The sequence below is a fragment of the Thalassophryne amazonica genome, chromosome 13 (genome assembly GCF_902500255.1).
Source record: "Thalassophryne amazonica chromosome 13, fThaAma1.1, whole genome shotgun sequence".
In the NCBI taxonomy this organism is placed as follows: Eukaryota; Metazoa; Chordata; class Actinopteri; order Batrachoidiformes; family Batrachoididae; genus Thalassophryne; species Thalassophryne amazonica.
Window position 1 is genome coordinate 83,826,553 of NC_047115.1, and position 23,018 is coordinate 83,849,570.

Genomic DNA, 23,018 nt, shown 5'->3' on the forward strand with positions numbered 1-23,018 from the left:
GGGAGGCAGAGCCTTCAGCTTTCAGGCTCCTCTCCTGTGGAACCAGCTCCCAATTCAGATCAGGGAGACAGATACCCTCTCTACTTTTAAGATTAGGCTTAAAACTTTCCTTTTCGCTAAGGCTTATAGTTAGGGCTGGATCAGGTGACCCTGGACTATCCCTTGGTTATGCTGCTTTAGACGTAGACTGTGGGGGGGTTCCCATGGTGCACTGTTTCTTTCTCTTTTTGCTCTGTATGCATCACTCCGCATTTAATCATTAGTGATCGATCTCTGCCCCCCTCCACAGCATGTCTTTTTCCTGGTTCTTTCCCTCAGCCCCAACCAGTCTCAGCAGAAGACTGCCCCTCCCTGAGCCTGGTTCTGCTGGAGGTTTCTTCCTGTTAAAAGGGAGTTTTTCCTTCCCACTGTAGCCAAGTGCTTGCTCACAGGGGGTCGTTTTGACCGTTGGGGTTTTTCATAATTATTGTATGGCCTTGCCTTACAATATAAAGCGCCTTGGGGCAACTGTTTGTTGTGATTTGGCGCTATATAAAAAAAAAAGTTGATTGAAGTTGATTTTAAAACACAAGATGGTGGACCCGGGGGTCCCCCTCCCTTTTCTCTCAAACAAGCTTTTGACCAGGACGTCTCCTCATCAGGGAAGCAACCACTGGCAATCTTTTCTGGAATATAGGCTCAGTGTAACATCAAAATCTCAGCTCACGCAAACCGTGGCTGGAAAATCTGAGCACAATGTGCTGACTAACTCACAAGTTTTGTGACTGTTAAGTAGCTAATTTTAGTCCCTTGGAGTCACGAATACAGTGATTACAATAATTGGAATCTCGCAATTTTGCAATATGTATCCGGGTGACCAGTTTAAATCTGGAAACTCACAGAATTTAACTGTCACAGAGGCCTCACATTAAACATGAATTTCTCATGTGAAAATAACACAGCGCTTTCTTTTTTCCTCTTTTTCTCTGTCTTTCTCTCTCATGCACATGCACACAGTTGAATAAGGACAGATTAAGTTGCTCTATACGCTTCCAACTTAATTGACTGTATTTTCTGTATGACTCACAGAGGTTCAGACCTGATAAGTGCGCCTCACACGGGCTTGCACCAATATACTGTGGGAACAAAGCCACAGGATGAATATAATAATGTTTTGGAATATTGAAAATTATCACTCGTGGATAATTTTACCTCAGGGCACCACCTAGTTCAAAGTATAGGTACTTTTAGTTTAAGCATTCATTTATTGATTAGTCTCAATTTAATTAATCAGTCTCAGTTTCTAAAGGATAAGCTCTGCAGGTCAGATCCGACACCCTCTGTAAAACCATACAAAATCACAGACAACTTCACACGTTTAAGATATTTATTTAACTCTGGCAGGAGTTAAATAACAGGACATATCACGGTGATCAATTTAATGACGATGACATTCAATGAGCAATGATTATATGATGTTCAGATAATTGGGTTTCGTAGCGGGAGTTTTAGGAGTAAGATTCGTCCTAATTTAACAGGTAATTTACTTTGGTATTATTAACCTGAGAGAAGATTAATGATTTTGAATAGAGTTAAATAAAGCCACTCTGTTTATCAGACAACATAGCCCGGTCTTACTTTGCGCAGTGCAGCGGGTCTCCATGAGGTCCGATGCTGGAATCATCTGGTTCAGTCCGCCACACAGCTTCGTCAGGGACCTTGACAAAGAGGCTCTGCTGGTCCGACCCGCTCGGTTTCGTCAGTGGCGGGGATGATTTTTGTTATTGTGCTGTGATTTTGCGGCGGCAGTTCAAGTCGCTGTTGAACGTCTCAGCTGACCTGGATGTTTTTCTCTGCAGCGCTCTGGAGTATGGCTTGTCAGAATAAAGGTTTGAGCATCTTTATTCTCTATCAAAAATCAGAAATTCGTCTTTCGTCGTCGTCTTTTGGAAGCTTGGTCAAATCAGAATTCAATGCAACAATAGCTGACTTTAGAAGAAAAATGTTCGTGAAAGGAATTTGGAGTTTGAAGAAAAAAAAGGTTTTAATTTGAAAATTCAAAAAAGGACGTTAAATGCACCGGCGCGTTTAACTTGACAAAGGTTTTAAAAGTTATCTGTTGGAAAAATAAAGTAAATTCTTGTCGGTGTGCCAAACAAGAATGAGTCTTAAGTAGCACGTAGCTTTAAACAAAGAGTCATAAATTTACTACTGACGGCTAGGCGCATCTTTAGACTCAAGGACAAGAAAAGAAGCAAAAGAGGTAAGAGCGTAAGAGAAAAGAGTAAGAGAGGGAATTCTGGGTAACGTAGTTTCTGGAGTTTCCTTTGTCTAGTTGTATAGATATAAATCAGTGTGGCTCCATCATTCCGCTTTGAAACCAAACCAAGTCCTGTAGAATAAATCTTGTAACTGGTTTACCTGGAATTATATACCACACACACACACACACACACACACACACACACACACACACACACACACACATATATATATATATATATATATATATATATATATATATATATATATATATATATATATATATAAAAGAGAACACACTAAGTAAACATTCCCCAATGAACAGAGTATAACACATCAGTTATAAAACTTTCATGCATAAATAGAAAAGAGTGACATGTTTCCTTTTCTCTTTTTTTTCTTTCTTCTTTTGCTACAACAATAAAATGAAATTTCCTTTTTAAAATGTGGTTAGGATTTTGAGTCTTGCAGGAAATCAATCACCTGTCCTTCCCAAATAGTCCCACAGGAGTCAGTCTTGTTCCATGGTTAGATTTGTATTTATCTAGCAGAGATGAATAAAACATAATATTTAGTCAATTTCAACCCAAGAAACTTTGCCATAATCGGTGGATCACGGGCAGTCGATCAGTGAGCTGTTTTCTTTTGAGTCTAGTGTGAAAAACCTCTTTTTAGGACTTTTGGTGAAGAAAGTTTCTTTCTGTGGAGGTTTTTTTATGTGAGAGGGGAATTGAGTTGCATCTGATTTTGGGTGCTGATAAGAATTCACAGCTCCGTGTGTAATGCTGTTTGGGTAATCTTAAACCCTGAATGTGGTGGGGGTTTGTTGACAGATCCAAGCTTGCATGGTTTAGAGCGTCTCCTCTTTGACACCTGGAGATATACCAGGCCTTGCTGTATGGAGTTTATCTTTCTTTGAAGAAATTCAATGGCCTCATCTTAATGCAAGCTTAAGATGTTGGTTGTTTGATCCCAGCTTTCTGCTACACTTTGTAATAGGAATAACATATCAAACTGACACCATAGTACTGACAGGTGACTTGGGAGCCTCTGGGTGACTTGAGATGGAATGGCCCTGTTGATGGGCAGTGATGCCTGTAACGCGTTGCTCTAACCTGACCACTTTTTTCAGTAATGAGTAATCTAATGCGTTAATCTTTCCAAATCAGTAATCAGAATAAGTTACTTCTCCAAGTCACTGTGCGTTACTCTTATTTTTGCATTGTGGGCCAATCGCACCATGGGCAGGTTGCTTGATTGCTGGTTTGTTCAGCGATCTCCGTGGTTTTTGTGAATTTGTGAAGACTTTGCCCTGATTATTCTTTATGCTAACATAGTTAACATGTTCAAGTGAAGGAAGTGTTGCAGTCACCCAGATATTTTCTGTTATATCTGTGGTTGCTTCACTTTACCCCCTCAAAGACTATATCTTCTATACGACCAGTTCCCCACAGTGATGAAATGCCCTTACCCATTTTCAACAAGCTCCCAGACATTGATGACGATGAGTTTACTTCTTCACCATCTTCATCCACTTATGATGATGACAAAGAAGAAGATGTAATGCATGAGGCATGGGATACAGGTCAAGTTTCTCTGTATAGCCCACCCTACTGATCGTTTTAAAGTGACAGTGTTACCTTTTTGTGTATTTTTTGCATGCTTTTGGTTTAAAGCTGCAAATTTTCTTCTGTGAGAAAGACACAAAACTATGAAAAAATTAGCTTTTCAGTGGTGCTTTACCTGTGATGAGCATAATGCTCCAGATTGTATTTTTTTCCAATATATTTCACTTATTTAGTATTTGTATTCTGTGGTCAATGCTCAAAAAGGGTGCAAGCATAAAAGTAGTTTTGGAAATGCATTCTTAATGGAGTAGCTGCCTTCCATTGCAAACATTACTCCATATATGGGTGCTTATACGCAGCATACGTTTTTTTAACTTTCGGCAAAAGTATTTTTAAAAATTGTTTTTATATCTCAAAAATGCAATGTGATTGGCAAACAGTAACACCAGGTTTGGATCAGTGACCCCAAATTACCCAAAATCGGTTGAAAAACTTGTGTTGACCAGTGTTATTAAGATCCTATTGTCTTATGTACAATTTGTACGTATTCAACCCTGTATTTTGTCTGTGATAATTTCACAAGGACCACAATGGAAATAAGTGTTTATGCTTTATTGTGTTATCCCTGTATCACTGATACATTCACCTCTGTATGTTTATATTAATGTTGCAGAATAAACTCAATCAATCAATCATAAACAATATTTTTGTTTTAACAGCATCTGCAAGAGGGCATGCATGTGCGCATACATGAGCTTTTGAAAAGAGTGGAAGTTAGCTTTGACCGTGTGTGATACGCATATGCACTCTGATGTCCATGAAATGTTTTGTAAATCACTCCAGAGGGTGTTATCAGGTTCCAAAAAAGCATTTTCAGTTTTAGAAGTGTTTATTTCTTGTTAGCTTTTGCATAATATATGACAAAGAGGTTGTATTTATACAAACAAAGTGCAGTTAGCAGTTAGCAAGACCAGCCAGTGATGTCACCATGCTAACATCCATGAGATGTCTTGTAAATAACTCCAGAGAAACAGATTGGCATGATATATAGCATAAAAATAGGAAACAATGTGCCTTTTTAACCTCTTAAAATAAGTCAATGTTAGCCATCTTTAGCCATCTCTGTCTGTGTCTCTAGAATGTTCCCTGTGAATTTGAAGACTCTGGCAGTAATACGACTGGACGATTTTGATGGCTTTGCGTTAAAAATTAATTGCATCAATTTCGGGAAGAGGTTACCCATTGCTGGCAAACTGTTGACCCATGAAAAATCTGAGTGTGCAACTCATATGAAATGCTACTGTTATATTTAAATAACTTTATATGGAAGTAAATTAGACATTTTAACTTACAGTAGCACACATTGTTAACAGAACTCATTGTCTGCAGTAGTGGAAAATCTGGTTTGAATGTTTTTAGCCAGGGTGTATGTAAAAGTATGTCTGCAACCATATACTTTGACTCGTACGAGGGCTGTCCGTAAAGTACGAGGTCTGTCCAAAAAGTATCAGACCTTTTTATTTTTTTCAAAAACCTTATGGATTTGAATCATGTGTGCTTGCATGAGCCAACCTTGAACCTTCGTGTGCATGCGTGAGTTTTTTCACGCCTGTCGGTTGCGTCATTCCCCTGTGAGTAGGCTTTGAGTGAGCATTGGTCCTCCCCCCTCGTTGGATTTTCATTTTGAGGAAAATGTCTGAACGATTGGAGCAGCGCTGAATCAAATTTTTCCAGAAACTGTGAGAGACAGCCAGGTGGAAACCATTCGGAAGATTCAAACGGCTTTTGATGGCTTTTCAGTCGAGTGAGTATCCGAGGAATTGTGTAAGAGCTGGACATGTCACAACATGTCCTGTGAGACTTCCAACTTCCGCACGTCTTTCATTACAAAATCTCCTGTAACAGTGGAATGCGCCGAAAAAGTGCTGATGTACACCTCTTCTGCAATTTCTCTGGTAGTCAGATGACGTCCCGGATCAACACAGCGTTCACTTTGGAAATGATCTGGTCATTTCAGCCTGTCGATGGCCGCTAGGAGCGTGGCGCATCCTCCGCCATTGTGCGCCGTCTTTAAACCGGTTGTAACACTCCTTAATCTGTGTGATGCCCATAGGATCGTCACCGAAAGCCGTCTGAATCTTCCGAATGGTTTCCACCTGGCTGTCTCTCACAGTTTCTGGAAAATTTGATGCAGCAAAGCTCCAAATCGTTCCACCTCGTAATGAAAATCCAACGAGGGGGGAGGACCAGTGCTCACACAAAGCCTGCTCACAGGCGAATGATGCAACCGACGGGCGTGAAAAAAATCACGCATGCGCATGAAGGTTCAAGGTTGGCTCATGCAAGCACACATGATTCAAATCCATATGGTTTTTGAAAAAAATAAAAAGGTCTGATACTTTTTGGACAGACCTCGTATAGGTCCTTTTTGTTTTTTTCAAAAACTATATGGATTTCATTCATATGTTTTTACGTCAGACATGCTTGCACCCTCGTGCGCATGCGTGAGTTTTTCCATGCCTGTCGGTGACGTCATTCGCCTGTGAGCACTCCTTGTGGGAGGAGTCATCCAGCCCCTCGTCGGAATTCCTTTGTCTGAGAAGTTGCTGAGAGACTGGCGCTTTGTTTGATCAAAATTTTTTATAAACCTGTGAGACACATCGAAGTGGACATGGTTTGAAAAATTAAGCTGGTTTTCAGTGAAAATTTTAACAGCTGATGAGAGATTTTGAGGTGATTCTGTTGCTTTAAGGACTTTTCACGGTGCGAGACGTCGCTCAGCGCTCTCAGGCGGCGTCATCAGCCTGTTTCAAGCTTAAAACCTCCACATTTCAGGCTCTATTAATCCAGGACGTCGTGAGAGAACAGAGAAGTTTCAGAAGAATTCGGTTTCAGCATTTTATCCGGATATTCCACTGTTAAAGGATATTTTTTTAATGAAAGACGTGCGGACGGGTCCGCGCGTCGGCTCACAGCCGACGCGCGGCAGCACAGGAAAAACACCTCCGTGTTGATTGATAACCATTTGTTAAAATCCAGTTGGCTTTTGATGGCTTTCAGTGGAGTGAGTATATGAGAAATTGTTTATCAGCTGGAGATGTTCCAACTTGTCCTCAAGGCTTCCAACAGAGGTGTTTTTCCTGTGGCGGAGCGTCGCGGCGGCTGCGAGCCGACGCTGCAATCCGCCCGCACGTCTTTCATTAAAAAAATCTCCTTTAACAGTGGAATATCCGGATAAAATGCTGAAACCGACTTCTTCTGAAACTTCTCTGTTCTCTCACGACGTCCTGGATCAACAGAGCCTGAAATGTGGAGGTTTTAAGCTTGAAACAGGCTGATGACGCCGTCTGAGAGCGCTGCGCGACGTCTCGCACCGTGAAAAGTCCTTAAAGCGACAGAATCACCTCAAAATCTCTCATCAGCTGTTAAAATTTTCACTGAAGACCAGCTTAATTTTTCGAGCCATGTCCACTTCGATGTGTCTCACAGGTTTAGAAAAAATTTTGATCAAACAAAGCGGCAGTCTCTCAGCAACTTCTCAGACAAAGGAATTCCGACGAGGGGCTGGACGACTCCTCCCACAAGGAGTGCTCACAGGCTAATGACGTCACCGACAGGCATAGAAAAACTCACGCATGCGCACGAGGGTGCAAGCATGTCTGACGTAAAAACATATGAATGAAATCCATATAGTTTTTGAAAAAAAATAAAAAGGACCTATACTTTACGGACAGCCCTCGTATGTATTTTTTTAGATCATTACACATGCAGGTAGAGCCAGGAGTAATATTTTAACACTGAAGTGGTGTGTTTTGGTCAGTGTATCCATTCTAATGAAACAAGTTCTCATTCTGACATTCACTCATTCACTCCCATCTCTTCCTCATCTGTTTTTGTTTTTAAATCATGTGTACCCTAGAGGCCCTATGAGATCCATGCCAGTAACTCAGTGGAGTCCCTGATCCAGCTCTTCAGTACAGTCAGCGTGCAGTACAGCACGGCTTGGCCCAAAGATCTGGTTTCTCTCTTGAGGAAGGTAATTTTCATGATTGCATGTAATTATTGCCATTTTCAAATTCAAATAAATGGATTATTTTTCACAAATCACAATTTGTAAATGTTTTGCCACATAGACTTTACCAAACAGGAATTATGCTCACATGTTTTGGCCAGTGTCAGTCAATGCAGGTTCCACAGAGGAAACGCATGGGCTCTCGATCACTTTCTTTTCTTCTGCTGTAATACTGGTGTTTGCAAATTCTGTTCTTTGAAAAGAAAATATACGTAATTGTTTTGAAGCCATATTGCACTGAATATTGCACTGTGATGGATCTATCTTTACCGTAATTTCCGGACAATAAGCCACTACTTTTTTCACACACTTTGAACACTGCGACTTTTACAATGATGCAGCTAATTTGTGAATTTTTACAGGCTTTTTCATCAGTGGAAATACAGTAGTGTTCAGAATAATAGTAGTGCTATGTGACTAAAAAGATTAATCCAGGTTTTGAGTATATTTCTTATTGTTACATGGGAAACAAGGTACCAGTAGGTTCAGTAGATTCTCACAAATCCAACAAGACCAAGCATTCATGATATGCACACTCTTAAGGCTATGAAATTGGGCTATTAGCAAAAAAAAGTAGAAAAGGGGATGTTCACAATAATAGTAGTGTGGCATTCAGTGAGTGAGTTCCTCAGTTTTGTGGAACAAACAGGTGTGAATCAGGTGTCCCCTATTTAAGGATGAAGCCAGCACCTGTTGAACATGCTTTTCTCTTTGAAAGCCTGAGGAAAATGGGACATTCAAGACATTGTTCAGAAGAACAGCGTAGTTTGATTGGAGAAGGGAAAAGTATAGGCTGTTCATCTACAGTGATCTCCAATGCCTTAAAATGGACAAAAAAAACAAACGCGTGGAAGAAAATGGAAAACAACCATCAAAATGGATAGAAGAATAACCAGAATAGCAAAGGCTCACCCATTGATCAGCTCCAGGATGATCAAAGACAGTCTGGAGTTACCTGTAAGTGCTGTGACAGTTAGAAAACACCTGTGTGAAGCTATTTTATTTGCAAGAATCCCCCGCAAAGTCCCTCTGTTTAATAAAAGACGTGCAGAAGAGGTTACAATTTGCCAAAGAACACATCAACTGGCCTAAAGAGAAATGGTGGAATATTTTGTGGACTGATGAGAGTAAAATTGTTCTTTTTGGGTCCAAGGGCCGCAGACAGTTTGTGAGACGACCCCCAAACTCTGAATTCCAGCCACAGTTCACCGTGAAGACAGTGAAGCATGGTGGTGCAAGCATCATGATATGGGCATGTTTCTCCTACTATGGTGTTGGGCCTATATATCGCATACCAGGTATCATGGATCAGTTTGGATATGTCAAAATATTTGAAGAGGTCATGTTGCCTGGTGACATTCCACATCCCAACAGCCAGGGGCTGTGAGCATGGACCGGGCCACCGGGCCACCCGCCCTTGACCGCCACCCAATCCTCTCTGCACCCGACCCCCATGGCACCCTCTGCAGGTGGTGAACCCACAGGAGGGCGGGCCCACGTCACTCTTTCGGGCTGAGCCCCATGGGCTAAGGCCTGACCACCAGGCGCTCACGCGCGAGCCCCAACCCCAGGCCTGGCTCCAGGGTGGGACTCCGCTCCGCCATACCGGGCGATGTCTCGGTCCTTGATCTTTTACTGGTCATGGAGATTCTTATTGCATTGCTTATTGCTCCCCAGCTCAGTCGCCAAGTGTTGGAGTTCACTCCGGTGAACGAGAGGGTCGCGTCCCTACGCCTTCGGGTCGGGGACAGGTCTCTCACCATTGTCTTGGCCTACGGGCCGAGCAGCAGTGCGGAGTACCCGACCTAGATAGCTCTCCGACTGGGGACTCCATTGTTCTCCTGGGGGATTTCAACGCCCACGTGGGCGGCGATAGTGAGACCTGGAGGGGGGTGATCGGGAAGCACGGCCTCCCCAATCTGAACCCGAGTGGTGTTCAGTTGTTGGACTTCTGTGCTAGTTACAGTTTGTCCATCACAAACACCATGTTCGAGCACAAGGGTGTCCATAAGTGCACGTGGCACCAGGACACCCTGAGCCTGAGGTCGATGATCGACTTTGTAGTTATATCATCTGACCTTTGGCCACGTGTCTCGGACACTCGAGTGAAGAGAGGGGCAGAGCTGTCGACTGATCACCACCTGGTGGTGAGTTGGATCCGCTGGGAGGGTAGGAAGCCGGTCAGACCTGGCAGGCCCAAACGTATCGTGAGGGTCTACTGGGAACGACTGGCGGAACCCTCTGTCAGTGAGGTCTTCAACTCCCACCTCCAGGAGAGCTTCTCCCAGATCCCGGGGGAGGTTGGAGACATGGAGTCCGAGTGGACCATGTTCTCCACCTCCATTGTCGATGCGGCTGCTCGTAGCTGTGGTCGCAAGATCTCTGGTGCCTGTCGCGGCGGCAATCCCCGATCCCAGTGGTGGACACCGGAAGTAAGGGATGCCGTCAAGCTGAAGAAGGAGTCCTACTTATCTTTGTTGGTAGGTGGGACCCCACAGGCAGCTGACAGGTACTAGCAGACCAAGCATGCCGCAGCCCGTGCGGTCGCAGCAGAGGCAAAAACTCGGGTCTGGGAGGAGTTCGGGGAGGCTATGGAGGAGGACTATCGGTCGGCCTCAAAGAGGTTCTGGCAAACCGTCCAACGCCTCAGGAGATGGAAGCAGCTCTCCACCAGCACTGTTTATGGTGTGGGTGGGAAGCTGTTGACCCTGACTGGGGATGTTGTCGGGCGGTGGAAGGAGTACTTCGAGGATCTCCTCAATCCCATCGTCACGTCTTCTGAAGAGGAAGCAGAGACTTGGGACTCAGAGGCGGACTCATCCATTACCCAGGCTGAAGTCACCAAGGTGGTTAGAAAGCTCCTCGGTGGCAAGGCTCCTGAGGTGGATGAAGTCCGTCCTGAGTACCTTAAGTCTCTGGATGTTGTGGGGCTGTCTTGGCTGACACGCCTCTGCAACATCGCATGGCGATCGGGGACAGTGCCTCTGGATTGGCAGACCGGGGTGGTGGTCCCTCTGTTTAAGAAGGGGGACCAGAGGGTGTGTTCCAACTATAGGGGGATCACACTCCTCAGCCTCCCCGGTAAGGTCTATTCCAGAGTACTGGAGAGGAGAATTCGACCGATGGTCGAACCTCGGATTCAGGAGGAGCAGTGTGGTTTTCGTCCTGGTCGCGGCACACTGGACCAGCTCTACACGCTCCATCGGGTGCTCGAGTGTTCATGGGAGTTTGCCCAACCAGTCCACATGTGTTTTGTGGATCTGGAGAAGGCGTTCGACCGTGTCCCTCGGGGCACCCTGTGGGGAGTGCTCCGGGAGTACGGCGTCTGGGGTCCTTTGTTAAGGGCTATCCGGTCCTTGTACAACCACAGCAGGAGCTTGGTTCGCATTGCCGGTAGTAAGTCAAACCTGTTTCCAGTGCACGTTGGCCTCCGCCAGGGCTGCCCTTTGTCACCGGTTCTGTTCATTATTTTTATGGACAGAATTTCTAGGCGCAGTCAAGGTGTAGAGGGGTCTGGTTTGGTAACCACAGAATCTCGTCTCTGCTGTTTGCGGACAATGTGGTTCTGTTGGCTTCGTCAAATCAGGACCTTCAGCGTGCACTGGGGCAGTTTGCAGCCGAGTGTGAAGCGTCCGGGATGAAAATCAGCACCTCCAAGGCCATGGTTCTCGACCGGAAAAAGGTGCTTTGCCCTCTTCAGGTCGGTGAAGTGTCCTTGCCTCAAGTGGAGGAGTTTAAGTATCTCGGGGTCTTGTTCACGAGTGAGGGACGGATGGAGCGTGAGATCGATAGACGGATCGGTGCAGCATCTGCAGTGATGCGGTCGCTGTATCGGACCATCGTGGTGAAGAGAGAGCTGAGTAGGTGGGCAAAGCTCTCAATTTACCGATCGATCTACGTTCCGATCCTCACCTATGGTCATGAGATTTGGCTCATGACCGAAAGAACGAGATCGCGAGTACAAGCGGCCGACATGAGTTTTCTCCACAGGGTAGCTGGGCGCTCCCTTAGAGATAGGGTGAGGAGCTCGGTCACTCGGGAGGAGCTCGGAATCGAGCCGCTGCTCCTCCACGTCGAAAGGAGTCAGTTGAGGTGGCTCTGGCATCTTTTCTGGATGCCCCCTGGACGCCTCGCTGGAGAGGTGTTCCGGGCATGTCCCACTGGGAGGAGGCCCCGGGGAAGACCCAGGACACGCTGGAGGGACTACATCTCTCGGCTGGCTTGGGAACGCCTTGGGGTTCCCCCGGAGGAGCTGGGGGAGGTGTGTGTGGATCGGGAGGTCTGGGCAGCTTTGCTTGAGCTGCTGCCCCTGCGACCCGACTCCGTTTAAAGTGGAAGAAAATGGATGGATGGATGGATGGATGGATGTTGCCTTATGCTGAAGAGGACATGCCCTTGAAATGGGTGTTTCAACAAGACAATGACCCCAAGCACACTAGTAAATGAGCAAAATCTTGGTTCCAAACCAACAAAATTAATGCCTCGCAGGTGTGAAGAAATCATGAAAAACTGTGGATATACAACTAAATACCAGTTTAGTGATTCGCAGGATTGCTGAAAGAGCAGTTTGAACATAATAGTTTTGAGTTTGTACCGTCAACAGCAGATGACACCTGATTCACACCTGTTTGTTCCACAAAACTGAGGAACTCACTCACTGAATGCCACACTACTATTATTGTGAACATCCCCTTTTCTACTTTTTTTTTACTAATAGCCCAATTTCATAGCCTTAAGAGTGTGCATATCATGAATGCTTGGTCTTGTTGGATTTGTGAGAATCTACTGAATCAACTGGTACCTTGTTTCCCATGTAACAATAAGAAATATACTCAAAACCTGGATTAATCTTTTTAGTCATATAGCACTGCTATTATTTATTCTGAACACTACTGTACATCAATTGATGCTGTCAATTGATTTCCTAAAAGTTTTGCTCCTCATTTGGTGTAATTTCACACACGGTGTCAATATAAGGTCTTACCTGTTCAGTTTAGTGAAGAAAAGTCCCTCTCTGGCACTTTGCGCCATCAGATCAGTTAGTGAAGCTTCCAAACTGGTTCTCTGTCTTGGCGCAAGTCAAAAAATTCACAGCGTCTCATTAACGACTCATTTAACGACAGACTCCATTCGATCCTGGCTGCACCCGATGAAAGTTAGAAAAAGAAAAAGTTAAAATTACTCAGTTCTCCGTGTGAAGCAGGGACACTGTGCGTGCACGCTGAATGATGTGCGCGTCAATATTTACGTGTAATACTTCAGAGGAAAAAAGCATTTATGGTATGTATTTAATTAAAAGTTCAAAAATCTTTCTATCATCTTTCTGTGTAAATATCTCATGTTACAATGTGGAGACCCGCAGCTTTTAGACGAGCTTGGACGGATTGTCTTTTGAGTGGGAGGTGTTTATTTCAGGTCCTCAGTTATGACAGTGTCTAGTCTGTCTAGTCTGTTTAGTCTGTGCGCGCATTTATTGTCCTGTAGCGTCTGCGTGAAGGTAGCAGTTCACAGAGGTGGTGTGCAGGGTGGGATGCGTCTTTCAGGATGATGCTGGTTTTCTTGAGACAGCTGGACTTGTAGAGCTCCTCTCGGAAGAGGAGAGCACAGCCGATGATTTTCTGGGCTGAGTTGATGACCGTCTGGAGCGATGTGTCCTCTTCTGCAGTGCAGCCGGTAAATCACACAGAGATGCAGTATGACAGTACATTGTGTATGGAGCACCGGTGGAAGGACACCAGCAGCCTCTCTGCCATGTTGTAGATCTTGAGGATTCTTAAGAAGTAGAGCCACTGCTGTGCCTTTTCATCAGCACAGTTGTGTTCACTTTTCACATCAGGTAATTTTCCCAGAAACTTGAAGACTGAGACCTTCTCCACGCTGACTCCCTTGATGAATATGGACTGAGGTTCGGGTCTGTCCTTCCATGATGACTTGTTTCATTTTTGTGGTGTTCAGGGCTAGATTATTGGCAGTGCACCATGAAGTTAAGCTCCTCACCTCATGTCTGTATGTGGACTCATCTCCTCCCATGATTAGTCCAACCACGGTTGTGTCATCTGCAAATTTCAGCAGTGTTCTTGCTTGGGTGGATGGGGTGCAGTCATGGGTGTAGAGAGTATAGAGGAGTGGGCTGAGTACACACTCTTGCTGTGAGCCAGTGTGAAGGCTCAGTGCTGAGAAGATGTGGGGGCCCACTCTTATTCCCTGTGAGCGACTAGTCAGGAAGTCTTTTAACCAGAGGCAGATGGAGTGAGAGAAACCGAGGGTGGACAGTTTGCAGACCAGTCTGAATGGGATGATGGTGTTGAAGGCCAAGCTGTAGTCTATGAAAAGGATCCTGGCTTAGCTCCCGTGTGTCTCCAGGTGTACTGTGGAGTACTGTGGCTATGGCGTCCTCAATCGACTGGGTGACTGGGCAGGGTGTTGACTTCTCTTGTCATCCAGGGCTTCTAGTTGGCACACACCCGGATGTGTTTCTCAGCGGTGACTGTGTTAGTGGAGTATTTGATGTCGGCCAGTACTCTGAGTTAAAGGTTCTCCAGTCAGTCCTATCAAAGCAGTCCTGCAGCTGATGAGGAGCATCCTTGGGTCACAAGCGTGCTCTTTCTTCGCTCACTGCCTCCGGTGTTACCGTTGCTGGGTACGGATGCGGGCCCCTCAAAGAATCCAAGTCATTAAAAAGATACAAACCTCTCTCAGCGGCCATGGAGCTCTGTGGCTGCGGTTACCGAGACCATGCAGCGCTGTGGGTTTTTCCACAAGAAGTCTATCCTTGCGGGCTGCCCGAACGCTCCGCATCAAAACAGCAAGCGTAGTTTCTGGACCTGTTGCCAGAGTTGGCTGCAACTCTGCACAGCAGACAGTGGGGCGGTGTGAGTGGCCCGCTGCGGCACTTACCGAGCCTGCAGACTCGGTAAGCGCATCGGAGGCAGTGAGAGCAATCGTGGTGATGCCGACCAGTGCCGCGACCGGCCCGCCTGATAAGGACGCAAACCACAATGCGCTGTTAAAAAAAAAAAAGAAGCAGCATGCAAAATTGCACTAAAAAAATCTGCGAAACTGCGAGGCCACGAAAGGTGAACCACGTTATAGTGAGGGACCACTGTATATAAATACGGTAAACAGCAGAATGTGGTCAGTGAGGTACCTGGTGGTAGCAGTATGTCTTTTGCAAATTGAGCAGTGATTCGACATTGATGAGCTTATTCAAACTTATTTAAAGTGCATGTAGTGCAAAGCAATCCTTGGAGTTATGTTCAGGTGGGTTAGGTGGGTGGCAGGACTAAGAAGTCAGTGACTGGGGGGTCAGGATCAAGAGTTTGTGTGAGGGGGCAGCAGGGGAAATGGGGGAGAGAGGGAGTTTAGTGCTCTGACAACATGGTGAGTGAAACACACCAAGATGACACCACAGATGGCCTGCCTCAGTGCTGCGGTCTCTCTTACATTGTGTGTTTTGTGCTTCTTTTTTTTCTTTTTTTTTTTTGCACTCTGCCTGCCACCTCTGGTCTCTGACTCCATAGAAGAGCTCATAAACACTGGAACATCTGTTGGAACTTTTTCGAGCAGCAGCTCTGCTTGGAGCTTTCAGAAAACGCCGGTTGGGTAAGCGAGGAGGCGCACTCGAGAAACTCAGGCAGCGGGGGCTGTGCACTGCGCTCCTGTATTTCTACCTTGCCAACATACACTGTCTGTCGAACAAGATTGATGAATTATTGCTGCTCCTCACCAGAAGAAACTCAGACTTTGGGAGATCCGTCACACTGTGTTTCACTGAAACCTGGCTCAGTGAACATATCCCTGACAGTGCTCTGCACCTTCCCAGCTTCCAGCTGCTGTGTGCGGACTGCATAATGGAGCTTTCTGGGGAAAAGTGAGGAGGCAGAACATGCTTTTATATAAACGAAGGTTGGTGCACAGATGGTGTTGAAGAGGATGTGCATCCCTCAGCTGGATATCTTTTTCATAAACTGTTGCCCATTGTATTCACCACGGGAGCTCTCCTGGTTTGTGCTGGTCAGGAAGGGGCCTCTGCCCCTATAAAAGGCTGGATCCGCCTCTGGCGGAGCAGTTTGTGTTGGAGTCGGGATGAGTGAGTGGATGTATATACAGTAGCTGTAAATGAAGTTGCCCTTCTCTTTCCTGGAAGACCCACACACACTTTTCTGTTAAACACAACAGTCAGGATCTTGTGAAACAGAACAGTCATGTCTAGCTACACAGTTGTGCCAAATTTAAGGAAAAGTAAAAAAAAAAAAAAAACAACAAACAATGCAAGCGTCACCACCACCAACCACTGTAAAGCAACCAAACACGATGATCTTTGCACTGTGGAATCCAAAACATGGCGTCGCATTTACACATTGCTTGTCTGCGAACATTTAACACTAGCAGGCCCAGAGATTTTTTGTTTCTGCTGCCTGCCCCTGCAAAGCATGTTAATTCCTGCCCATATGCTAAAATTTGTAGAGGAATTAACATGCAGCTCAAGTGAACCTGTCTGGGCACATTCAAAATAAACAATAGGCCACATTCCTCTGTCGTGTCTGATTGAGTGCAAAAGTATTTTTTTCAGCTGGAGGTGACTTCTCAGTTTGTCTGCCACCACTGCCCCTACAATATTATTCATTTTACAGTCATTTTCATTGAGGTTATATCTTATTTCATGTACTAAGAGTAACCATTTTTCATTTTATATTTTATTTAGCCAACAAACAGTTTTACCCTATTTTTATCATTTGATCCAAGATATGTTTTCTATTTCTCATAAAAAAAACACTTATTGTAAAATTGCCTGTCATTTTAAGAAGGGCAGAAGTATTTCTGATGAAAATCCTTCATGAATGGTAATTTGGTTGTATGCTAAACACCAATTACAATGGCAATTTACTGTACTAAGCTCACAATGTCATAGAACTGGGATTAGCACCCCCCCGCCCAAACAAAAAAAAAATTCATCTTGCAATAACAACAAACAGAAGGTATAATGTCAGGAAGAAAATAAAATTTTATTTCTCCCAAGGAAAAGGTTTGTTACTATACAAAGACTATACAAAGCACACAAATGTCGCAAACAGTTGTCATAACTAGCAGTTTCCACGTTCCCGAGGTGCGTCTTTCCTACATTTGCCACAGGTGTACGGCAGTGTACACAACGTTCAGTGCTTCTGTTATTATTGCAGTCTATGCACACCTGGCATTGTGTCTTTTTCTTCTGAAACTGTCATCTCACAATGCTGCTGTTTGCGCTGTTCCCCTAGTGCCTTTTCCTGTAAAAGTCTGTTTTGAAGTTCCTTGGCGAGCTCTAGGATGAACAGTTGCCGACTTTCTTTTGATACATGCTGTGTATGAAACATGTGCATTTGTGGCAGCCATGTCCAACAGGTTGTAAAACACAGCCATGGGCCATCTACGCATGGAGTAGTTACGTAATTTCTGGTCCATGATGTCAACACCGCATTTGAAATGGTTGTAATCAACAAAATTGTTCGGTTTTTGTTTTCGGGTGTCCACAATTTCCACTTTCTAATGCATGGTGCTCAGAAGACAGACAGATGTCTTTTTTTTTCTTTTTTTGCACACACCGTCAGCATGGCACTTCCAGACGTGAACACCTGTGTTGAGTACAACTGGCGGCCTGAGGTTTCCTTGGCAGTTGCTGGTAGTTCTCAATGATTTTTATTGATGGTGCCAAGCAGAGTTTTTTTTTGTTGAAGAAGCCTGTTGGCCAAAGAAATTGTCCATAGTTACAGTCCTTCCCTGGTCCATAAATGGTTCCATCAACTTCAAAACAGCATTCTGTGACAGCATCTCTCCCGTTGGATGAGTGGGATCTTTTCCCAAGTAAGGGATGGCATTACACATGTATTTCATGTCCAGATCTGCTGCAATCCAAAACTTGATTCCAGACTTGTCAGGCTTGGATGCAATGTACTACAGAAAGGGACAATGAACCTTTGATGGAAATATTTGCTCATCCACGGTAACATGCTGCCCTGGAATGTAGGACAACACACACTTCTGAACAAACTGCTGCCAGATGTCGGAAATTGCTGCAAATTTGTCCATTTGTAAGCGTTCCTTGCGGGTGTCCTTGTTTTCGAAGTGAAGGTACCGCTTTATTTCAAGAAAGAGGTTACGGGGCATTATGGCTTTGATATCTGGGTTGCCGAATCTGTTGGCCCACATGAATCACATGGCACCAACATAGCCCTTGGCAGCCCTTCGGAAAAGGATTGCAAGGAACGCCATCAGCTCATAGATGCTCATCTGCCAGCTGGGGTTTGTTCTACAGCCCTCCTGGACTGTGCAGTCTCTCGTAAACAACATGCTGATAACCACCAAACACAGGAAGCTTTGAAGACAAGTCGTGATTTTGCATTTTGCAAACTCTGTTGGTCCTCCAGATCCACTGAATGCTGTCTGTGGAGTTCCATGAATAGTCACATTGTGGTGGAACCAAACAGTGCCATCTTTCGCCTTCTCTGTGGATCCAGGTGTTATGCTCAAATCAGTAACGTTTTTGTTTTTTGCTACGATGGGGGTTGCCATACTTTGTGTCTTCCTCCTCATGTGATGTAGCCTCTGAGTTTGAACTGTCCTACTCAATCACATACTTGGCCGCCTGTCTCCTGGTGCATCTTTGAGGGGAGGATTTACTGGTGCAAGAGCAGTTGCATCCCCACTGAAGAATTGATGACGAAGTTTTCATTCTGAAATGCCGCCCACATTTCCACCATCAGATTCACAGTCTGACATGCTCTGTAGCATTTTTAACGCCTCCTGAGTGCTAATCCTTCTTGATTGCATTGATTGTGACATTGTAAAAAGTTTGTATAATCCAGGCGGGGTGTCTCCATCTCTGCATTTGAATTTTTTTTTAATCACCTTTGCCATTTGAAAAAGGGTTCTTGCCATTTGAAAACTACATTCTTTGGAATCAATTTAGTTATATATTGGGAAATATGTTTTTTATGCTCTTTTGTGTTGTCTTCAATTCTATACATGTCTCGTATTATATACTACTTTTTATTGCATCAGTGATTACTTTTTAGCTCTATTTTGAACTAAAAGACTTTAATGCAGGGACAGACTGAAGTAAAAGGGTCTATGGCCACAGGGACAGAGGATGCAGATCGAGGGACCTGATCTGTAGCAATGGTGATGGAGACCCTCAGGGCAAAGGAGAAGATAAATGACAGATGGGAATCTGAAGGAGGGGAGCACCCAAGGAGATTTAAGTGGGTGAGATAAAGTCTGTGCATCACCCACGTGTGTGCTGCCGGTAATGTTATATGAGTAATTTACCCTCATTGAAGCTTGAAACATTTTTTTTCTTGCATGTAAAAAGCTGCCAGTTGGATGCTTCAGTCAAATAAAAATATATATTTTTGCTATTTTCTTGTGCCAGTGCTGGAACAATCGGCTTATTTTTAAAAGAAAGCTTCAGTGAGTGTGAGCTGAAATGAGTTGAGTTTTTGCAGACCATGTGTGCCTGGATGTGCTCCGTGTCTGACTGAGTGTTCTGGACAGAGCTTATGTCTTCTGCTCTGCTGCTGATCAGTGACCATGTTTGGACTCCACTGACACAGACCTCACCAACGCTGCAGCCGAAAACTGAATCAGCCTTGGACCATAGAAAATAAACAGGCAGAAATAAATGCCACTTCACAGTATTGTTGATCTGTGAAACGAGTCCACTGAAGCACACCAGCATCTGCATGAATTTTCCTTCCTGCAGTAAATGACTCCATTCATGTGTGGCACTCATCTGCTGTAACCGCTGCTGCATTTCTTTAATTGAAACCTGATGAGTGGCTGATTTGATGAACAGTGCCCCCTACAGGTTACTCAGTGAGTAAAGAATTTACATTTATTGAATTTTCTTTCCTGATGAAGTTTGGTGGCAGCACAGTTATTCAAATGTTTTCTTTAAAATGTTAAATCAGTGAAGAGCAGTAGGAATAACTCGCCTTCATCCTATAAAGAGTCCTGTCCCTGCAGGATGGTGGTATAAGTAGCAGTGAGGTTATCTGAAACAAAGAGCCAATCATTTTGGGAAGCATTTTGGCAGTGTCATGTCAGGGATGTTCCTCGTAAGGCTCAAGTTGTGTCAGGAAGGACATCCAGCATAAAATCAGTCTATGGATCTGTCTGTTGTGGTGATCTCAAGCAAATAGGAGCAGCCAAAAGAACATGTCTGATAAATTATTGTGTGTGACGTTGAGCTGACGTGTTGTAGGCCAACAAAGAATACAAACTGAACACAGTATTTTTGACTTTGGTTTAAACAGCCCAAAGTCACAAGAATACCACATTTCACAAGCCACCAAATAACATTTTTTATTCACAGTTTGGAATGTTTAATTACTGTCAGGAGAGAAGGATAGAAAAGACTGATGATTGTGAGTCCTTTCGGCCATTCCCTTGTTTGAACTCGGGGTCACCACGGCAAATCCGAGGTGGATCTGTATGTTGAATTGCCATAAGTTTTATGCCGGATGCCCTTCCTGACGTAAGTCCACTTTACATGGAAAAATATGTTGGGGGTGGGGTTTGAGCCTGGAGCCTTCCGCACTGAAACCAAGCATACTAACCACTTTGTCACCACCCCTGTCATGGAAAGGATTGATGATGATTTATGATATAAAAGGATGTATGATATATACAGGGATTAAAGTTCTCCCTCGCTATGACGGATTTCCATCAATTGGGCTGTCAAAAGGCCATATTATGACATGACAGGGGTCCGACAGTAACGCTTGCCCACTCAACACTGGCGAGTGAACAGTGCTGTCATACCCGTGCTTCATGCCTCTCACTTACCCAACATGAAGTTAATTTTCAGCTGCATTTAGAAAGAAATCTGGTGAAAAATCAATGGATTTCAGTGATGATCCTGCAGCAGTGGAAGTGTTTTTTTCTGATTGACTATTTTAGGATAAATGAACCCGATTCTCTAATCATGCACGTTCTTCCTAACTTCTCCCTGTGTGGTGTCAGCGTGAACAGACACACACAGCTCTGTCTCTCTTGCTCTCTCTCTCTCTCTCAACTGCATTTGGTCTCAAATCTCAATACAAAGTTGAACATAAACAAAAGAATCTGAAAAGCAGAGCTGTGATAAAAAGAATAAATTCTCCAACGTCCGTAACTGCATGTTCTGTGTGTTGGAGGCAAGGTTTAAACAGACTGCTGTTGCATGGAGAGGAGGGGGCAGGACATGGGCTGAGAGGAGGAGGTTCAATTAAATTTCAGTTTATTTTCATTTGTGTAGCGCCAAGTCACATCTTTAACACATCTGCGGAGACAGGCCACAGTCTCAACTGGATGAATTTCCCTCCCTGCCACATAAACTGCACTATCACCATTGTGGATTTTCTGCACTAATTTCCCCGCTAAGCTAATGGATTCCACATCCGCATTCATCATAAGCCTTGCAAGGTCTCTAATCACCTGCTCCATGACTGCTGTAAAGTCCTAATGTTACCCTTCCTATAGAGCTCTATCTATGTTTGCAGACAAGATGGCGGCACCTTCCCCAGTAGGGTGAAGGCCGCCCGGCATCAGCAAGCCACAGTGGCCCCAAAACAAAGGCCACTTATCAATAAAACTAATGGCCCAGTCACATGGCACACGACAATTCCTGAACAAAGGGAAAAAGTAAAAAAAAGTCACAATTCGTTGAGAAAAGGTGGACGAAAGAGCTTTTATCACCGAACAGTCTGCGAAGCAAGAGCGCAAAAGGCACGAAAGAGGAACTTAACAGAACCAAAGCTCAGGATCTCGACGAAACGTGCCTGGAGCCACAGCTGGAGCAGTGTGTCTGTATCTCTGCGTTCCAGGACTCGGCGCCGGGACGGAGCTCATAGTGCCTGAGTCCTGGAGAAACTGCAAACAGAATCTGTGGAGATCTGTGCGCACGTCGGTGGACCACCTGCTCTGGTTCCTCGTCCAGAACAGAAGAGGGATCATCTCCATTATTATCAGAATCCACACTGTCTGTCGACACGCTGTGCACTCCGTCTTCCTCCAATTAAAAAAGTGCGCTGTGGTCACTGCTGTATCACTGTATTATGTTCTATGCCATATATATTGATTAATAACAGAAAACTGTCAAAAGGTACCAAGCGGCCGAGATGAGTTTCCTCCACAGGGTGGCTGGGCGCTCCCTTAGAGATAGGGTGAGGAGCTCAGTCACTCAGGAGGAGCTCGGAGTCGAGCCACTGCTCCTCCACGTCGAAAGGAGTTAGTTGAGGTGGCTCGGGCATCTTTTCCGGATGCCCCCTGGACGCCTCGCTGGAGAGGTGTTCCGGGCACGTCCCATTGGGAGGAGGCCCCGGGGAAGACCCAGGACACGCTGGAGGGACTACATCTCTCGGCTGGCTTGGGAACGCCTTGGGGTTCCCCCGGAGGAGCTGGGTGTGGTGAGGAGGGGAGGTGTGTGTGGATCGGGAGGTCTGGGCGGCTTTGCTTGAGCTGCTGCCCAACTCCGGATAAAGCGGAAGAAAATGGATGGATGGATGGATAGAACTGTCAAAAGGGAGAATAAATATAAATATAAGTGTAAAGATAATTGAATATATCAGAGCAGTAAATTAATCAGTGCGTGTGAACACGCGCATTGACTCACGTGCGGTTATTTTTTCCACAACGTGAATTCTTCCTTCCAGAACAGCTCTTTAGATAATCATTTTGATTCATCTACCCGTTGCCACATGTACAGATGACTGGATTATTATTCCTACACTCATATTGTTATATTTAATACAAAATGATAAGCACACGCAGCAGCTCCTGCTGCCGCTGATGCTGCATTCAATTACCGTTGGAAATTACACAACTTTTTTGTTGTTTCAAATTCAATAGTTGCTTGTGGCAAATAATTAATTATATCCACACAAAAGATTAATTCTGTCCAGAGCTCTAGTGATTGTCTTCTTTAAGACTACACTTACTGACATTCTAAGTCATTCATTAGTGTCTTGGCAGTTGTTTTGAGGTCTTGAGACACATCTCTCATCTCTAGTTTTCTTTCCAGGGACTTTGAAATGTTTTGTTTCCTACCTCTGCCAAGATTGTTCTGTATTATGTGGATCTCTGAATTTATTGATGATACTCCTCACTCCAGTTCTTGACAT

At 44.7% G+C, this 23,018-nt stretch overlaps 1 protein-coding gene across 1 annotated transcript in view; it reads left to right on the forward strand.

Annotated features, from left to right (window-relative positions):
* LOC117522784 (serine/threonine-protein kinase 32C-like) overlaps positions 1–23,018 on the forward strand; it is a 189,380-nt gene that overhangs the window by 153,775 nt on the left and 12,587 nt on the right. The window contains exon 6 of the mRNA XM_034184171.1: positions 7,729–7,845. Coding sequence (XP_034040062.1) covers positions 7,729–7,845 — 117 coding nt within the window. The remainder of the gene's footprint in view (positions 1–7,728; positions 7,846–23,018) is intronic.